At 35.9% G+C, this 19,932-nt stretch overlaps 1 protein-coding gene across 1 annotated transcript in view; it reads right to left on the bottom strand.

Annotated features, from left to right (window-relative positions):
- Nucleotides 1-19,932, bottom strand: part of grik2 (glutamate receptor, ionotropic, kainate 2) — a 230,032-nt gene that overhangs the window by 147,989 nt on the left and 62,111 nt on the right. Inside the window, exons 3-5 of the mRNA XM_079895063.1 lie at nt 15,861-16,028; nt 12,931-13,188; nt 1,664-1,845 (exon numbers count right to left, since the gene is read on the bottom strand). Coding sequence (XP_079751189.1) covers nt 1,664-1,845; nt 12,931-13,188; nt 15,861-16,028 — 608 coding nt within the window. The remainder of the gene's footprint in view (nt 1-1,663; nt 1,846-12,930; nt 13,189-15,860; nt 16,029-19,932) is intronic.

Below are 19,932 nucleotides of genomic sequence, written 5' to 3'. Positions count from 1 at the left end.
TGATACTTTTGGCATTTCTTCATCTTCATTGGACTAGCCGTTACACACATATACTTCTAGATTGAGTTAATTGCTAGACAAAACCATGAGTAGCAATTTATCACATTATATAGGCCTACTCCTATACTTTAAGTATGCATATTATCTAAATGATATCTTTGGACCATACCCTTATAAAGTTTTCAAGCAATTCTGGTGTTGATTCATGCGGAGCTTAAGAACGATGTTTTACCGTTGTTGTTGTGTGTGTGTTTCGTGCTGTGTTGTGTTGGATGGTTAATTTTTTAAGAACAGATGAAAAAGCTGTGCTGAACGTTCCTGTAGAGACTAAGATATTGCACCAGGCAAATGTCTTGAGATAAACTGGTTTTGTTGATCTGCTTAGCTTTGACTGGAACTCTGACAATTGTTGAGAATTGTTTCTAGTTTCTGACTTGAACTAAAAGTTGATTCTCAATAAGCTATTGTGCTTGCAGCTCTACTTGAAGAGGCTTCAATCCTCTACAATAGAATACAATACAATACAATACTGAGTCTCAATATAGCATTTAGTGAGTTAAGTTCAACAAAACCACTGCCTTGATTGAGACAGAATAAATTGTTCTCTCGTTTTGTTTCCTCAAGTTTATGATCACTCAGTACGTTAAATGAATAATGTTACATTACATTAGAAACTCTGATTCCACACTTAAGTAGTGTACCTTTGTACTCTTTCATGTTTACAATAAACGATGCACGTACTTTAGTCACAGATTTGTCAGGCTGAAAACCTGAAGGTACAGGTGTAAAATATGGGCAAATCTATATGTCTGTTTGTCTGCCTGCTAAACTTCAAACTTTGAAAGTATTTTACAATTTCAAACGAGTTTTTGTCAAATCAACTTTTAAAGTTTGTCTTCATGGACAAAAACAACCAGTTTTCACATTACTAATGCTGACTTTCACTATCAGTGGACATACATGGATTACAGGAGATTGCTGTCATTCTTCTGTAAAATACTGAACTTTTCTGCCGCATCTCAAATTATGTATCGTGTTTATTAGCATTCTGTTGTGGAAATTACTTTTGGGATTTTTCTTTTGTTTACTTTACGCAACTCATTTTTCATATTTCATATCACAAAGGCTCTTTACTGACATTCATCTTCTTGGTAAATAAATACACCAAACTTTTGACAACTTTAATGTTTTATGAAGCATTTTCATACTTTAAAAGGTAGTAAAACTGAAAGTATGGGTCTAGGATAGTGCTAAAACAATAAAATCGATACATAAACGGCTTGGGAATTACTTTGCACAGATAAGCATAGAGTGACATTTGCTTGGGACTGAGAGCTCAGCAGTGCTGTGTTTGTACAGTTATAAAACTATATCTTTCCATAGCAGAATAGTGTAACGTTAAATATTACTTTAAAAGACAATTAAAAAAAAAAAAAAAAAAAAAAACATGTCTATTACATTCTCTTGGACGAATATCCATAATTTTGTGTGTTTAAATTTCTGTGCAATAATTTTCTGTAGGCCTATACATTTGTGTCACGCTTATAGATTACTGAGCAGGTCGTATCATTCAGTCTTGTTCTGTAAGTCAATCATTTATTTGATATTATTGTTATGATTATATGTGTCTTTGAGTGTGAAATGAGATAATGAAGTGACTCACCTGTTTAAGGATGCCAGCTGCCATCTCATGACCACAGTCAAAGATCACATGAAACTCTTTTCCTCGTTTCATTTCTTTAAGAAGGGGCTTGGCATCTTTTGTGTCTGCTGGTAGCTGCCGGATTTTTAATCGGATGTTGTAACGAGATGGAGCCTTGATGAGCTCCTGTAATCGAATCAGACCTAAGCAGGAGAGAGAGACAGAACGAGAGAGAGAATATAAAGTAGGTTATTACAATATTACAGGAATAGTTCGCCAAAAAATGTAAATTCTGTCATCATTTTCCTCATCCTGATGTTGTTACAATTTGTTTTTTTCTTTCATGGAACACAAAAGGATAAGAATCATTTATATGGTCACCAAATACTGAAGCAAAATAACTATCTTATCACTCTAGCTTTAATGTGGACTATTCGGCATTAAGGAATTATTCCCTTTATTTTATGGAGAAGAGCAGCTAGGACAATCTATTTTTTTGAAAACAACAACAACAACAACAACATTAAGCAAGTAAATGATGGCAGAATTGTCATTTGTGGGTGAAATTTCCATTTAAATATACAATTCAGAGCATCTGAAATATAATTTGGAGCCATCTATATGAAAGCTCATTTCATTTAATTCTTATCTTTCTAATTAGAAGAAGAAAGCTACAGATAAACATATGGATGGTCAAAATTTTGGGGGGAAATTAAATTGTTAAGCTGTATTTCCTCTCGCTATCTGCAGTATCTCACTTCTTACTCTCTTGCTCTCTTCTCTATTACCTACTTCCCAGTGAAATGTTGGACACTCCTGTCAATGAAATGCCACCTTATAATGTAGTGAAACATCACATTCCCACTTCAAAAGGTCATCAGCTGAAAAGATTATATCTAGGTTGCCCTCAAAAACCCAAAGCACTCATTTTCTTCACAACAAGAGTTGATCAACTATACAGACCCAACAAGGAACCACAGATTTAGAGCCAGATTTACTAACAGCTCCAGCGCAAACCCTCTTTTGGCGTTAAAATAATACTCTCTAAAATAATACTAATAACTACTCTCAGGATTTACTAAAGACACGCAGTGAAAAATTAGCACTGAAAATGCGTGGACAGGGTTATTTTTGTGGCTGACATTATATGCATTTGTAGGAGTTTTAAAATGTATGGGATGAGAGTATTTAAATGAATCACGCAAGGTGATTTAAGGTTTGTGCTCGTCAATGTACTGGCTCCGAAATGATCCGGCTGCGTTTGTGTTCTTTAATATACGCGTCGTCACTCCTAGCTGCGCTATTTTGGGATTGTGCTCTCACGCTTATTTGTTCAGTTTAGTAAAGCTGGCCCTTAGTTTCTTCCTGAATCTATTTCCACTTTGGTCCAGTCCCAAATGCCACAACACTGTAAGGCGTCCCATTTTTGATTCAGAAGGGTGCTCACTGCTCACACACATCTGCTGTGGACTTAGAAAGACCGCTAAGGCTATTTGGAACAAGACAATTATTTGTATGCAAAACCTTTGTTTCCTACCTAAACTCCTGCAAAACTCCAAAAACATCACTGCAGTTCCCAGCTGAAATTAACACTAGTGGCAGTAAAACCAACAACCTTTATTTCTTTATGTCTTTATTAAGTGACAGATTATCAATTATTATAAAACTTATTATGAGTTCCAGTCCTTGATTCTGATTGGTCAATAACTGTGTTTTATTCAATTCACCCAATGGTTCTATGTATCACTACACAACAACCCCTAGCAACCACTCTTAGCAACGTAAACATATGTTTGTTCTCACTGATATTGTTCATTTAAGCTAGAGAGTTGTGAGAGATCGTGTAAGCGAGTGTACCTGCATTTACAGTATATATAATGCAGCAGATTAGTAAAAAAATCGTTCACTTTGGTATACAAGCATGAAATTTGGCACATATACTCTCTAAGGGCCACTATTTTGGAAAAAGGTGTTAGCCACTCAAAAATTCAATATGGCGGCCATTTTTCAAGATGGCCACTATTCCTATATAATGCTTATTATATAAATTATTCAAACAGTGATCCAAGCATAAAATTTGATACAAATACTCTCTAAAGGACATGTTAATGGAAAAAGATGCCTGTCCCTCAAAAATTCAAGATGGCCGCCATTTTTATAGATGGCCACCGTTCCTGTCGAATATTAATTATTTCAATTGTTCAAATGGTGATGCAAGCATAAAATTAGGCAGAAATACTCTTCAATGAGCACTCTTTTGGAAAAAGGTATGTGCCACTCAAAAATTCAAGATGGCGACCATTTTCATTTCATTTCATTTCTGTCAAATAGTCATAATGTCTGCTTTGTCTGCCTCCTCTCCTTTGACCTGTCCAGCTTAGGTAAACTTGCCAGGGATATAAAATCCCCGCCGGCATAGCTCTCAGGTTCATTGGAGTACACAAGCCTCTCCACCACGGCAAGGTGCAGTCCACAGAGAGGAAGGCCCACTGTTAGAAAAAGGAAGTGGCCAGTAAAAATTCAGGATGGAAACCATTTTTCAAGATGGCTGCCATTCCTGTCCTATGTTCATTGCCACTCTTTCCAAAATAGTGATACAGAAAATATGCCACAAATACTCTCTTAAGGCCAGACTTTTTTTTACCATCATTCAGTGTTTGTGCACATTCATGTAGTCTGTCATTCAGGTGCATTGTCTTTACCTGACGTAGGTCAGATTCAGGAGATATGTTATCACAAAGAAAGCAAACCTGATCATCTAGACTTTTCTGCATCATGGTTCTGCGACGCTTTGTTTGGCCTTCATCAGTCTCATTACATTGAGCATCGGATTGTTGCTTCTGGGCACAAAGTAACTTTGTGTTGTTGAACCGAAGTCGACAATTGTAGTGATACTTTGCTTGGTTCCTTCTCAAAGTAGCTTCTATACCACCACCTTCACCCAGACCAGTCATTCCAGGTCCAGGGTCATTGGCATTTTGTTCATATTGTGAAAGAGTGGACTGTTGGTGCCAATCATTTTATAGCCATCATGCTGAGAAACATGATGGGTAGGTGATGATTGGAGGGGTTCCTTTGTGTCTGTCTGACAAAGACAACATTTCATCCAATCAGTTGGCCTCTTGGCTGACATGGGATTTTCATTTGCCATTTTGGGGGTTTATTGTCTGATTAAGGCCGAGGGGTTATCCTTTTACCACCTCAATCATAGACATAGTACACATTTAGGTATGGGATACAACTAGGTTCGGGTCACCTACAACTAGCCCGATCATTCATCCAGTGCCATTTAAGTCCCGTGTGATCTGTACACCTTCAAGGTAAGCATACATGAACAAGTCATGTATTGCCCCGCTTACCCTTGGCTCGGCTCGACAACCTGTCAATTCAGGTGCGGCTATCTAACTACATCTATTGCTAGCTAATTGATGAGGGGCTGTTAGACAGCATTTGGGACACTAAACTTATTACTACTAGTCAAGAACTACAGTATAAGTAAAACTAGATCAGCTGACACTAAACCCCATGCTGAGTTCCACAGCAGTGAAGTCACCAGTGTGCCCTGGTTGTGTAATGACGTTCACTCTATTAAAGGGGTGGTTCGGGATTTTTGACATCGGACCTCATTTTTAAGTCAGCCTGGTTGTTATTCATCAGTGGAGAAATTTTTTTTTTTTAATTATCCAGTCCTTAAATTTGGATAGTTAGCCGATGCTAGGCTAGCGCGAGTCAATGGTATATATGTTAGCCAGCCATTAAAAACCGTTTTACCCACTCCACAGTGCACCAAATGCAAATCAATTATAACACTAGACTATCGATGCAAATGTCCGTTGAGAGAATAATGTTAGAAATCAAACTTACCTTTCATCTCAATGATCCCAAAGGAACTAGTTTCTCAGCAGCTGCGGAATTTTACTTTGCTCCGGTTAGTAATGCGGCAAAAAGTAAACACAGAACAGAAGCGCAGGTAAATACACTTGCGTCATGTGTGTACCGGCTCACTCGGTTGCCTAGGTAATCAATATCACTCCGCTGCTGCTGTAGACAAGGCTTATGATTACAGGGAACAAATTATAACTAATGCCATGTGATGAAAGGTACGTTTGATTTCTAACATTATTCTCTCAACGGACATATACATCGATAGTCTAGTGTTATAATTGATTTGCGTTTGGTGCACTGTGGAGTGGGTAAAATGGTTTTTAATGGCTGGCTAACATATATACCATTGACTCGCGCTAGCCTAGCATCGGCTAACTATCCAAATATAAGGACTGGATCATTTTTTTTTTTTTATTTCGCCACTGATGAATAACAACCAGGCTGACTTAAAAATGAGGTCCGATGTCAAAAATCCCGAACCACCCCTTTAAACAAAACCTTCCTTAACACATTAAATTGAGCTCTGACAGAAATGGTGGCCATCTTGAAAATGGTCGCCATCTTGAATTTTTGAGTGACACACACCTTTTTCCATGATAATGTTCATTGAAAAATATTTGTACCAAATTTCATGATAGCAGCACCGTTTTCCAAAAAAACATTCTTAAGAGAGTATTTTCACAAAATGTTATGCCTACATCACTGTTTGAACGATTGACATAATGAGCATTTGACAGAAATAGCGGCCATCTTGAAAAAATGGCCGCCATGTTGAATTTTTGGGTGGCCAACGTCTTTTTCCCAAAAAGTGACCCTTAGAGAGTATCTGTGCCAAATTTCATGCTTGTATACCAATTTGAACGATTCTCTTGAAATATGCCATTAATCTACTGCACTAATATAGCATTTTCCTTCAGGACAGTCCTATATTCGTAATAAAAATCTGTTAGAATGTCCGCTGTGATATCTTGTCCTTTTAATAGTTAAGGGGTTTTCCGTGCCCTGACACAAGTTTCAGTCCTTTCAATATAAAAGTCTTCTCTGCTGACACACTCACTCATTAAGACAGTCTTTGTATATTCTTTTAATATTTGTTTTGTGTGGTAACCGTTTTATGAAAGCAATAAGGTACTCGAGGCGAGTGCTGTATCGTGAATAAGTCACGGCTGACTCTGCTTTGCGACTTATTCTTGTAACTTATTCACGATACAGCACAGCCTTAAATACCTTATTGCTCCATTATGTCCTCAAATTGCTTCTATCATAGTGCATTATTTGTAAACTAATACATTTGAATGTTTGCATCACATAACCAGCTCTATATGTACGGCTTTTCAGATGTAGTAAACTTGCTCGATAGCTCACCGTCCAGGTGAGTGTGATTAAACTCTGGGGAGAGAGTGAATGGTGATTGTGCAGAGGCTGAGCGTGAGCTTGGTGTTACTGTGACATTAGATTTGTGGCTAAGGCCAGCTACACACTGGCTGCGTGGTGTGAGCGTGGCGTTTCTTTTGTTTTTTGTTGCGTAGAGTTTTCTATGTCTTTTCACACCAGAAACGTGTCTGAGGTGGCGCTGCTGCTGCTAGGTGACATACAGGGAGGGCTATCTCGGGACATAGGCGCCGACAGACCAGTCTACATGTGTCACGTGATTTGGATCACCCTTGTTTGACATATGGGGAGAGAGTTGTGGAAGGCCTATACTTCATGTTAAACATAAATATATAGCCTACTGATCCAGCAAAGACAACGTCGGCAGTACTGACGGCAAAATAGGCTACAGAATATTTCGTTCTGTATTGACAGGTGCAATATTTGAAAATCGACAATTATTTATTATTATTTTTTTAAATTACATTTATATCTGCATTTATATCAAAACTTAGAGACTTTCAAACATCAAAATGTAATTTATTATGTATTCGTGTCAAAATGACATATAAACATCTTTTCCTATTCTATTTTGCCTGGAAACGCTTCCAACACGCTTGCGTGTCGCGTAAAAAATAGGCGTCGGTTCTATGTGTGCAAGGCAGTGTGCAAGCTCTAACCTGTTAACATGGGAGCTGAAATAAAAACAGACACGCCACGCAGCTGACATGCTCACGCCACGCAGCAAGTGTGTAGCCGGCTTTAACTAACCTTAACACAACCTTTCAGCTGGTCAGGCTGGGCGAGCATCTTAAACCAGATAAATCCAGCTCTATCCCTGTAGGTCAAGGTAACAAAACAACTTCTGCTGAGAGATACACTGCCTTAATTTGCATGAAAAAAGAAAAAAAAAAAACGTCCACGCTGGCGGTTTCGCTGATTTGGCTGGTCGGCCATCTGATCTCCCAGCCTGACCAGCAGACAAGCCTACAAAACCTGACCAGCCTAAGCAGTGTGGCCAAGCTGGGAGACCAGCAAACCATCTGCCTGGTTTAAGTGTTCGTTTGTTTGTTGGATTTTTCGTTTTTTCGGCAGAGCTGCTGATTCTGTACAGACACTTGAATTACAGGTTAAAAACGTTTGCTAATAACAACATAAAATAAGACAAAAATGACGAACTTTTAAAAATGCACACTCCGTAGAAGCATAGATCATTTACTTTGCATGCAGTGATAAAATGTTTTTGATAACTCATGAATACGGCGTCCTGTGGGTCACAGGTTTGCTCTTCTAACTCTGCATGTGGTGATCTACGGATTGTGTCTGATACCTCACTGTAAAACATTATGTGATCAATAAGTTATGAGAAACTATGTTTTTGCATTGCTTTAACTCATCAAAATAGGTTAAGCAATTTCCAACTTTTTTATGTTATACAAGTTTCAACTCAATTTTTAAGTCAGTTTAATATAATTTAAGTTGAAATGACTTAAACATCCAAGTTGATTGTACTTAAAAAAATTAAGGAAGCAACTGTTTGTTGATTCATATTTAACAAAGCATATATATTTCATCAGCTCAAACGTTTATTAAAACCACTGTCCCGTGATAAATATCCTGGATATACTCTGTGGTTGACTGGAAAAGTGCCGCTATTAGCCAGTGATGTGAGATGAATGCAACTTCCCTTTGGCATTAATTGAAGAGGAAAGTGAAAGCTGGTTTCTGAGTTCTCCAGGCAGGAAGGTCAAGGCTAATGTAGCCTTGACTGTATGGGCTTAATTATCTGTGACTAAATGTGTAGAGAAAATTGAACCAGATAAAAAATCAGGTCACATGTATGACAAAATGCAAAGGTTTTACACTTAGAAGAAACCTCTACACCATTGTCTTGTTAATATCAAATGAATTCTGAGATCTGGAAAGACATTTGAGAACTTCATCCTGTGAAGATAAGAGCTCCTTCTGTAAAGTTAAGAGCAGGCTTGGCTGTGATGAAGCAATGAAACCTCGCATGAATGAGTTCCAATGGATTATTGTGCAGTTTCATCAACTCTTTTCAAATCAATGCTCGCTGTCAGTTTTTTAGCCTGCATTTAAAAAATATATATTTAAAGGATTTGGCTGGAATTATATTATCTTTAAGTTAAATTAAACTGTAATTTTACCCCAGACATAATCATCCACTCATTTAAAAATGCATTATTAGTTTAAATTTAGCACATAAGCAGTGAAGAGGCTCAGATTACAATGGTTGGCATTAAAATGATATTAAGACTATGAATTATTTCGTAGCAATAAAAACGCCCATTTCAAAGCACCAGTTTTCAAAGCAATTATCAGGACATTACAGCAAATCCCTAAAAAATGATGCGTGTTTGGAAACATGGCAGCGCAGCTGTCTAAACTGTGGTGTGGGCACGGTTACAGCACATGATGGGCTGTGGAAAGCACCACTGGACTCGTGCACTCAAGCAGAAACAAGTGAAATGGTGAAATGTTTCAATGAACGCAATTTTCTTTCTCGTGCTGACGTACTGAAACAGGAAGTTGGGTTGGGCATATCAAAGTCCATGTGCTTGTTTTTAAATAGCCAATAGCCTATCAGGCACTATGCAAATATGTCACAGTATATCACAATACAAAAATGCAACAATATGTATCGTGGATAGTGGCAATATGTATTGTCTATAGTTCACCCAAAATTAAAATTACTGTGTGAGAAAAAATTCAAGTTTACAGCACTTTAGTGTCTAGTACTACATTAAACTGCTATATAATGTCAAATATAATGTATAATAATGCAATGGGGATGCAATATTTGTGGGTCCTGATAATGCCAAATGTCTGATGTTACCAGTAAAAAGTGGCCTACATTATTTTAAATATATAGTCAGTGAGAGAGATCAAGCATATTAGTCTAAAATAATTCTGTATTTTCAGCTCCAGAATCATGAATATTGTTATTCTGGTGTCTCTATTGTCCTGTGCATTGGGTTTCCAGCACCAAGTCCAATCCTATTCATTTACACCCACAATGTAACACCAGATTCGTTCAGATTCGTGATATGTATCGAATCGTGACATGAGGGTTTTGTTACACCCCTAGTAAATATTCCTTTAGACTACACAGTGGTCACTGATGAAGATATTAATTTGGGGCATTAAGTAACACTTTTTCAATCTTTCTACCTCCCAATGAATGTTGATTTGCGAGCACTGTTCCTCTCTGCAGTTTGTCCATGGATGGCATATGCATAATGTGTTTCCCTTGACACATTAAATAATTTATCTGCATTTGTTTTCTGCAATGCAGATACACACTATGTTAGACGGCTCACATTTACTTTGACATCTCACATAGCAAAGTATAAATTATCAGAGCTCTTTTATAGCTGACACATCCTTCTAATAGAGCTAATTTTACTCATCGCTACAGTGGTACATATGAGCTTATGCTCCTGTTTCATTGCTTTGTGTCTGTGCTGTGTCTATATCAGTGTATATTCTTCAAGAAACAAAAGGTTCTTTATTGGCATCTGTGGTTCCATGGAGAACCTTTATCATTCCATGGAATCTTCTCATAAAAAAAAAGGTATTTATTGTGAAAAAAGTTTCTTTAGATTATTTAAATTAGGGGAAAACACATATTATTTTAAGAGCTGTTCACTGAAAGGTTCTCTGGTTAAACCAAAATGGTTCTTCCATGGCATCATCGCAAAAACCCTGTTTTAGAACCTTTATTTGTAAAAGTCTATGGCATGTGAAAAAATGCTGTGTGCGATCCCGCTCATTTCTAACCCAACACTGAAGTCAACAGCTGAGCAGTGTTGACAGAGCTTTGTGTTGCAGGCTTCCAATCCACTTCTGCCATTTCAGAGCTGAGCCATTAGGGAATGCCATTATGGCTATTGATTTGCTTGTTTGCATTCGTTCATGAAGTTGTTGTACAGAGTGGAGAGAGAGACTTCAGGTGTGATTCTAAGGCAGACCTCGGGACAACCACTTTTTGACGAATCAGTGTGTGTGAACATTTAACCATTCTTATATCTTATTTTTAGCTTCTAGCTCATCCAAGCCCATTTAAAGTCAAAATAATATAGTAGTTACATTTACATTTATTCATTTAGCAGAAGCTTTTATGCAAAGGGACTTACAAATAGTTACAAACAAGTGGGAAAAGTTGCTTCCGCCACAGATTGAGGCTCTGCTATAGTTAAAAAGTGTCCAGTCCTCCGTTACTGACTCAAAAATGTCCCATTACAACTAATACTGGGATGTCTGAGACGTTATTGGAGTAACAAGGATGCAGCAAGATTGTGTGAGAATTATTTTATATAACAGTTCAATAAACAAGAAGTTGACAAAAATAATTCCAAACAAAGAGACAGCCGAACACCAAACTACTGTAGTGATGTTTCGATCCTGAATGATTCAGGGTTTTGTTGTTGTTCATTTTTTTTTTTTTTTTTTTTTTATTGAAACCTATTTCCGCCACTTAAAAAAACGAAGAAAAAATCATACCTTATTAAATCATAATTATGACACAAAAAGTCTAAATTATGAGATAGTAAATTGATATTGTGAGATACTAAGCCAATATTATGACACAAAAAGTAAGAATTATGACAAATAAAATATAAATTATGATATAAAGTCATAGTTATGGCACGAAAGGGTCAAAATTAAAAATTGTTATATGACTATCTCCTAATTTCAACTTTTTATCTCATAATTGTGACTTTATCGAAGAATTATACCATAGTATCTCATCATTTTTCTCAACAACTTTTTAGGCCATAATTATGATTTACAACATATTTTTTGTGTGTATAAGAAAAGGGCTTCCATAGTTATTGAACAAATCAGTTGAGTGAATGATTCAATTACTTACTCATAAAGAGAGTCACTTGTGAATGATTCAATGTGAATGATTCAAACTTTTTGAACAAATTAGTTCAAATTTCATTAGTTTGCATTAGTTAATTTATTAACTAACATGAACTAACAATGAGGAATACATTTGTTACAGTATTTATCAATCTTTGTTAATGTTAGTTAATACAAGTAATGCTGTTCATTGTCTGTTCATGTTAGTTGCCAGTGCATTAACTAATGTTAACAACATTTTAATAAAGTATTAGTAAATGTTGAAATGTTTCTATGAACGCAGTTTTCTTTCTCGTGCTGACGTACTGAAACAGGAAGTTGGGTTGGGCATATCAAAGTCCATGTGCTTGTTTTTAAATAGCCAATAGCCTATCAGGCACTATGCAAAATTAATTTTGTGGTAATCAATTGAGTACTTGTCGATCAACTTGTCCTACCGTAAATATTGGGGGTGTAACAATATATCATGTCACAATATATCACAATGCAAAAATTCAACAATATGTATCGTTGATAGTGACAATATGCATTGTGTATAGGTCACGCAAAATAAAAAATTACTTTGTGAGAAAATGCCAAATGTCTGATGTTACCAGTATAAAGTGGCCCACATTATTTTAAATATATCTAGTCAGTGACCGAATACAAGCATATTCGTCTAAAATAATTCTGTATTTTCAGCTTCAGAATCATTATTAAATCATGCTAACTAATGTAGTTAACTAATGATAACTAATGAACCTTATTGTAAAGTGTTACCTAAAGATCTTTAGTAAATCTAAGCGATGTGCCTTTTTTGCTTTATTGGGCCACATTCATATGAACACAGTGTCACAGAATAAAATTGTGTTGTTGCTGTGCAGAATTGTGAATAAGGCTGAGTGAATGCTTTGGGGAATCTGGCAGCAAAGCCTGGATTTGGCGAGTTTGCTCCCGAGGCGACCTCTGGCATATGGTGTATGTACCCCTCGCTGTGGAAGCACTTGCTGCCTACTGTTCTCACAGAGCCTGTCAACCAGCGGGGTTTGGCCATACTGAAGTCCAGACGGAGACCAGGGAATGGTGCAAAGCCCAGGCCAAAGGGTCAGTCTGCCTAAGGACTGTTGGAGAATAATCAGAACACGAAACCGTTGAGCTCTCACCTGTGCTGTCATCGTAAACCACAGTGACCGTTTTCCACTTGAAGAAGTGAACCAAGTCTAAGATGGCTCTGCTGAGGGAGGAGAAGTCTGGGTAAAGGCTGACGTAGAAGGAGTCACGGTTGTCTGACACCTGGTGCTTCCACTTGGTCTGGATGTGCGGCACCCCGAGAGCGTTACAGATGGACTGCACCGCGTTGGCCGAGGAACTGTGGGACGGGCCGAAGATGGCCGCCACACCCAGAGAGAGCTGGTCACAAGCTGGAATAATACAATACAAAAGAGAGAAAAATACACTTTTATTAACTTTCTGTTACTTTCTGGGCTCTAGGTTTCCAGAGCAGTCCGAGCACACTGAATGTTGTTATAAAATAGGTTACACTTTATTTTAACGTGTCATTATTAGAGTGTAATTATATTACATGTACTTACTATAGGGTTAGGGTTTGGTTGAGGGTTAGTTGCATGTAATTATGCATAATTTACTATGGTAAGTACATGGAACATATGTAATAAGGACACTGTAAAATAAAGTGTTACCTAAAAATATAATATAATGGAATGGCTGGAGAGAGAGAGCACACAATGAATGTGTGTGCCTTTAAACAACGGAAATAACTGATCGCTTATTCAAAGCAAAGGCGTAGCTTGATGACGCCGTGATTTCGCTAGAGAGCAGTGGAGCTTTATCATGACCTCTTCTGCTCTTATATGTGGGGTAACAGTTCAGATACATTTGAGTGTGTTGAAAGTTATGTTATAATGCTACTCTGTTTGGTTCGCTACTATGCGGCTACTATGATACACTTGTTACACACTGCAGTGAGCTATATGGATATTAGGTATGGTAAAATATGGTACTTATCAAGAAAACGAGATTTAAACAATGATTAGTTTTCTGTCGATGAATGTATCCAAACAGTTGCTCTCCTGTCAAATAAAACACATAATACTGTATATTAAAGCGTCTTTGATGTTTCCATGGTTTCTACAAAATAAAAATCGGAAATCGAGGGAAACGCGGGTATGAAGCAGTGTTAATTTTGACAGCAAATTTTGATTTAGTTTTAGTCATAGTCTTTTGACTAAAATGCCATTTAGTTTTAGTCATATTTTAGTCATCTGAATTGTTTTAGTTTTAGTCTAGTTTTAGTCGACGAAATACAATAAGATTTTAGTCGACTAAATCTACAGTAGACTTAGTCAACTAAAATATAATGGGTTTCAATTTAAATGCATTTATTTAGAATTTCTCTAAAATTTCCAAACCCATACCCGGAAAAAACATATATTAACCTGCTAATATGAATGATTTTAAAGTTTGAACGTGCAATACAGATACAGATTTAACTACTGTAACTTAAAAAAATATCTTAAAATTAAATAAAACCACTTTTCCTAAAGTAGAAGACGGTCTTTTTTTCAATCAATGATATTCTTTATAACTAGCCTACTTGCATAGGCCTACATCATTCTCTGTTCTTTCAAGCAAACATATTTATTTGTATGAATTAAATATAATGAATCCTTATTAAAGCTATTAACGAGCAGTGAATGCTTTTCTCGTTTTCTTTTGTTGCTTGATCAATATTAAGGACACAGACCGCATTAGGTTTATTACCCACTGTCACTTTAAGACATCGGATCATGTCCAATGACATGCGGATCCAATGCACTGATGCACATATATACACTCACAACTGTTTAAGACATAACCGACATAATTTACGTGAATACTCTCCAAAACGGACATTTAGACATAATATTTGTGTGTATTTGTCCATTCAGACAGGAAAGAGAGCTCAATTCAGTAGGCTCGCGCGCTGTATAGGCGTCTATGTGAATGGCTGCACGATTCGGGTCGGGTGTGTGCGCACAGAAAACCGTAACGAATAGAGCTCTTTTTTTGCGTCGTCACTCTTATTCAGATCTTCATGTCTGCTCTACTCATTCTCCCAGACGTTTACATGTTTTAACGTTTTATGAGACATGCAGCGCATGCCAACTCGTGTGCCGCTGGGTAGATCACGTCCCAGTACAATTGTGCGCATCTACCACAAATTCAGGACATCAGACTGGATCGCTTCCCAAATCGTCACTATCTAACATTTTCGTCTAGTTTTTATTCATTGACGAAAATGTCAATAGATTTTCGTCATAGTTTTTGTCATTCAAAACTAGTTTTTATTTAGTTATCGTCTCGTTTTCGTCTGTGAAAAAATGTCATTGACGAAAATAATGACGAAAAGTATTCGTCAACGAAATTAACACTGGTACTATGAAGTCACTGATAGGCGACGCACGGTCCGTGTCCTGGTTAAAATTGCTTATTTCTCTGGATTTAAACATTCTTAGAAACATTTGGGATAATGTAAGTACACAAGTCAACTAAATATATAACATTTTCTAGTGGTTTTTGGACTTTTAATCCTAAAATCTTACATAGTGTGCCTTTTAACATTTGTATGTGATATTTTGTTATAATACAATGTCCAATCCGCATTGTGTTACTTCCATTGTCCAAAATAATATTTATTCCAAACTCTGAACTCATTTGCTTTTATTACCCATAATTATTTTGGCAATGCCACTGCGTTTTAATTGCATCTTTGTAATCTTTAAATAAACTGGCATGGAAAAAAAAGTTACAGCGGCAGCGGCTAATGGAGTGTGTAATCATTATAAGAGAATTCAGATGTTTCCCCAGCGTGTAAATGACATATGATTGCAGCCTGCAAACCTGTCTCAGGGGTATCAGTAGTTCACTGAATCACCCCTTCTGACTCATTACCTAAAACCAATCAATTCTCTCTGCATCTGCACCAGACGGCTACTGATGTCCCCCGTGGTTAAATGAATTCAATCTAAAGCCTCATTTATATATATATATATCTCAGAGCACATTTGTCTGATGGTGTGAGGTCTCGCTTTACCTTTCCTGGAGGCCTCGAAGCTGTCGTGGATGTTTATCCTCTGGATGTCGTATGTAAGTGTGGTGTTTGGCAGTAAAGTTCTGTTCCTGTTGATTGTGTTTAAAGCAAACTTAAAGGCAAGTTCTTCAGCACCTGATGGGCCACTTTCGATGGATTCAAATATCCCCCCTAAAAAGAGAATAAAGAGAAAAACAGTATTATTAACCTGTTACCATACGGGCCCTAATTCTCTCATTGAATTTTATAATATAATATAATATAATATAATATAATATAATATAATATAATATAATATAATATAATATAATATAATATAATATAATATAATATAATATAATATAATATAATATAATATAATATAATATAATACTCATTGAATAATATAATATAATATACTCAGTGAATAATATAATAAATATTATATTATATTATATTATATTATATTATATTATATTATATTATATTATATTATATTATATTATATAGAAGATACAATATAGAAGATTAGTGACACAATATTCAAACATAAAATAAGTGTAAATTTAATTTGCAAAGTTGGTTTATTGTCAATTTCTGTCATATAACAGCAAAAAAAATCTCTTTTCAACACCCGTAGATAATCTAGTGAAAAAGAAGTACACTATAGCATGCTTTTAAAAAGAGTGCTTATTTCAGTAATAATATACTTTAAAAGAATATGCTTAAGTGTGAACTGAATGTAATGTTTTTAGATACTTAATTGTATATTAAGTGCAATTAAATGAAAATGCATTAGTTTGCATTTATATTAAATGCATTTATCTGAACTTTAGAGTTCTTTGTGAGCCTTTATATGTAATTTCATAATTATGTGATACGGTTAAAGTGTATGCCGAATACACTGAAAGTATTCATGTTAAACTAAAACATAATTGAATGTAATTTCCATCATGTATTTATAAATATATTTGCGATTGAACATTTGTAATGAGGAAGTTGCAGTTTAGTACATTTTAAATATATTAACTTTAAATGCAATAACACACTCCAGTTAAAATTATAATCAACTACTGTACAAATGTTTTTATATAGTAAACACATAAAAATATACTTCCTTACAGCACAACAACAACTTCAAAACAATGATTTAACATGTTCTTTTTAAAAGAGTGTTACTATTTAAGTATGTTAAAAACATAGTCATAAAAATGTACTTTCTTTAAGTGCATTTAAGTGGCCTTTTATTTCATTAATAATGTATTATCTGCAAGTACACTTATGTTCACAAAGGAAGGTGGGAAATAAATACAATTTAACAAATTTTAACAAATAGTGTAGTGCAAACTTAGGTGTAGAAATACCAGCATAAATACAAGAACAGCAAAATGTGGAATAAAGTATGTAGGTTTAGTGCGGAGAAAGTCAAAGAACAGTGTGATAGCAGAAGTTGGAAGGGGAAAAGAAAATTACCGCTTGCTTTGACTCAACCCATTCGAGTGTATAATAGATATATATTTCCAAGCTCCTTACAGAAGGAATGTTTTTGGAGCGCTTTCCCTTTGTGAGTGTGCTTGACAGGCTGTATATAAATGGATGCCTTTAGTGTTGGGGACTGATGTGTTCTGATTGGCTGGCGTATCAATCAATCAAGCCCTGGGGAGCAGTGAAGCACAGCATGGAGAGATTGAAGTGTTTTGCTTGGGTCAGTCAGCAGTTTGCCCCTGTTGACTCACCATATGTCAGACTAGAGCTCGATTCAGTGTTTTACTTACACTCACTGGAGGCTCCATCATTTAAATGATCCCTCAAGACAGTGCAAATAAAACCATTTCACCGCCACACACAACTCCCTACTGTTGGATATTAAAAGGTGTAGGACCAGAGCAAGTATTATTGATAGTTGTGGTTGCAACACCTACAGAAAATTGTGACAATACTTGTTTTCTTAGATTGAGAGAACAAAATAAGCTTTAAGAAGTTAAGAGCAATACATTTATCAACTTACAGGTTATAAAGTTTACCGTAGCTATGGCCGTTACAGTATTTTTGCTGTCATTTGGCCAAAATCTCATATTATTACAGACAGGCTGTGTCCCTAAGTGCTAAAGAACTGGCTATGACTTAAAAACAGATGCGACACTCTTCTCCGCTCCTCAAACACATTAAACATTAGCCTTTATATCTAGTGTTTCTTAAGGAAAGAAATGCGCTTTACCTATTCAAAAGATCAGTTCTTCATGCACCTTTGCATTGCAAACAAGCAGAGACGCTGCAAACTGTGTGCGAAACTTCATTCACGATAGAGGTGGGTGGAGTTATGAGGTTTGACTGACAGCTTGAGGAGCCAATAGAGTTACACGGTTCAGTCACAAGCTTTTTTGAATACTTTTCATTGGCAAAATATTTGCAAAACACACAGACAAGCGTAAAGGGCGACCAATAGTAATGATTTATGAAAAAAATTGTGAATAATGGAGATACGAGATTTCCACCAACAGCGTTTAAGAAACTTTGCAAGTACGTCAACTTACCCGACTAACCTTAACCCTAACCTAACAGTCTACTTATACTTGACATGTAGTTGTAGAGTTACTAAGGCCAATAGTTAGTGAAATATCCATGGGCTAACAAAATAAAGTGTAACAAAAAAATAAAAAAATAAAAAGTACATTCTAATGTAAACTGGATTTTGAAAAGTAAAAATAGTTGCAGATGAATGAATAGAGAGTGGTTTGAACAAATCCCTTACAGCATTTTCTGTACAAAGAAGCGAGAAATTGAGATGCTGGTACAAATCTCTCAGCCTTTTACAAAAGAGAAAGATAAAAAAAAATCAAACAACTTCCCCTTGTGGATTTCCTATAATATGAACAAAATATCTCGTTTTGTTGTTACTTTTGAGGAACTGTGTGTTTCAGTTTAAAAAGTGTGTCTGAGGTTTTAGTCAATGTTTACTATTCGTGGTTACATCATTTCATAAGGTGTCCCATTGACTCAAGCGCCTGATATATGACAATGTATAATATAATGCATAACTTGTCCATAATCAATGAGTTTCACAGTTTGTTTTTTATGTCAAAAGTATTGAAGAAACATTCCATCCATCAATTTACCTGATTTGTATTTTCTCACATGTAGCTTTAAGATGCTGTGAAGTTCTAACTTATAGATTTTAGATCATATAAAACAAATAAAAAAACCTAACTTTGGATTTGGAACAAGTAGTATAAAGCAGCATAAAGTGCATTTTCACTATAAATGCTTAAAATCTCCACTGTGTTTTATTACTGCACTGCGATATACATGTAGAAGCAGATCTACACGAGGAACAGAAAGAGTAATATCCATTACTGCATGAAAACAAACGTAAGGTCATCAACTGACAATCTCTATGACAGACAGACAACGGACAGGTAACAACACACTCTCCCCCAGGAAAAACATTCACACATTAACTATCCATCATCCATCTCGTAACTCATAGGGCAAACTCTGACAGTGATAAACTGGGGTTTGTAAGATATGATGAAATGTCAGTTTCTCATCAAGGTCTCTGAAAAATCTGGATTTTTCCATAGCATTCAGTCTCTGTCTATATGTGGTTTCAATGTACAACCAATGTCTATATGTGTACCATTCTCATTCACCATCTCTTTCTTTCTTAATGTGTTAAGACAGACATTTTACTACAAGATTCAGATTGGCTGGAAATATAATCATTTAAAAAATAACTAATAACTTATTTAATTTGAATATTGTAACTGTTTAGTCATATGGAAATATGAATGACTGCTTTAACTAGTCTGTATTGGCAAGTGGTGCACTGAAATCATTTAATGCACACCTAGCCATGGATAATTTATATATTTACATGCAATTTAAGATAGTTTGTGACTAGATGTCAGAAAAAGAAAAAAAAAGCATTTGTGTTTGTCCCAGTCTCCTTCCTTTACAACGATTCCTTTGGATTCTGCTCTGTACTTTTATACCATTTTAGTCTTGTAAATGATTGTTTATTATTTGTACTGTATTTTTACTGTATATATCCTAAAGGGACATGGTGATGGGGAAATATATTTTAATGGTTTTGCGT

Source organism: Squalius cephalus (assembly GCF_949319135.1).
Source record: "Squalius cephalus genome assembly, chromosome: 15".
NCBI classification, from domain to species: domain Eukaryota; kingdom Metazoa; phylum Chordata; class Actinopteri; order Cypriniformes; family Leuciscidae; genus Squalius; species Squalius cephalus.
Note: the sequence above shows the minus strand (reverse complement) of the source record. Positions and strands in the feature narration are given on the sequence as shown.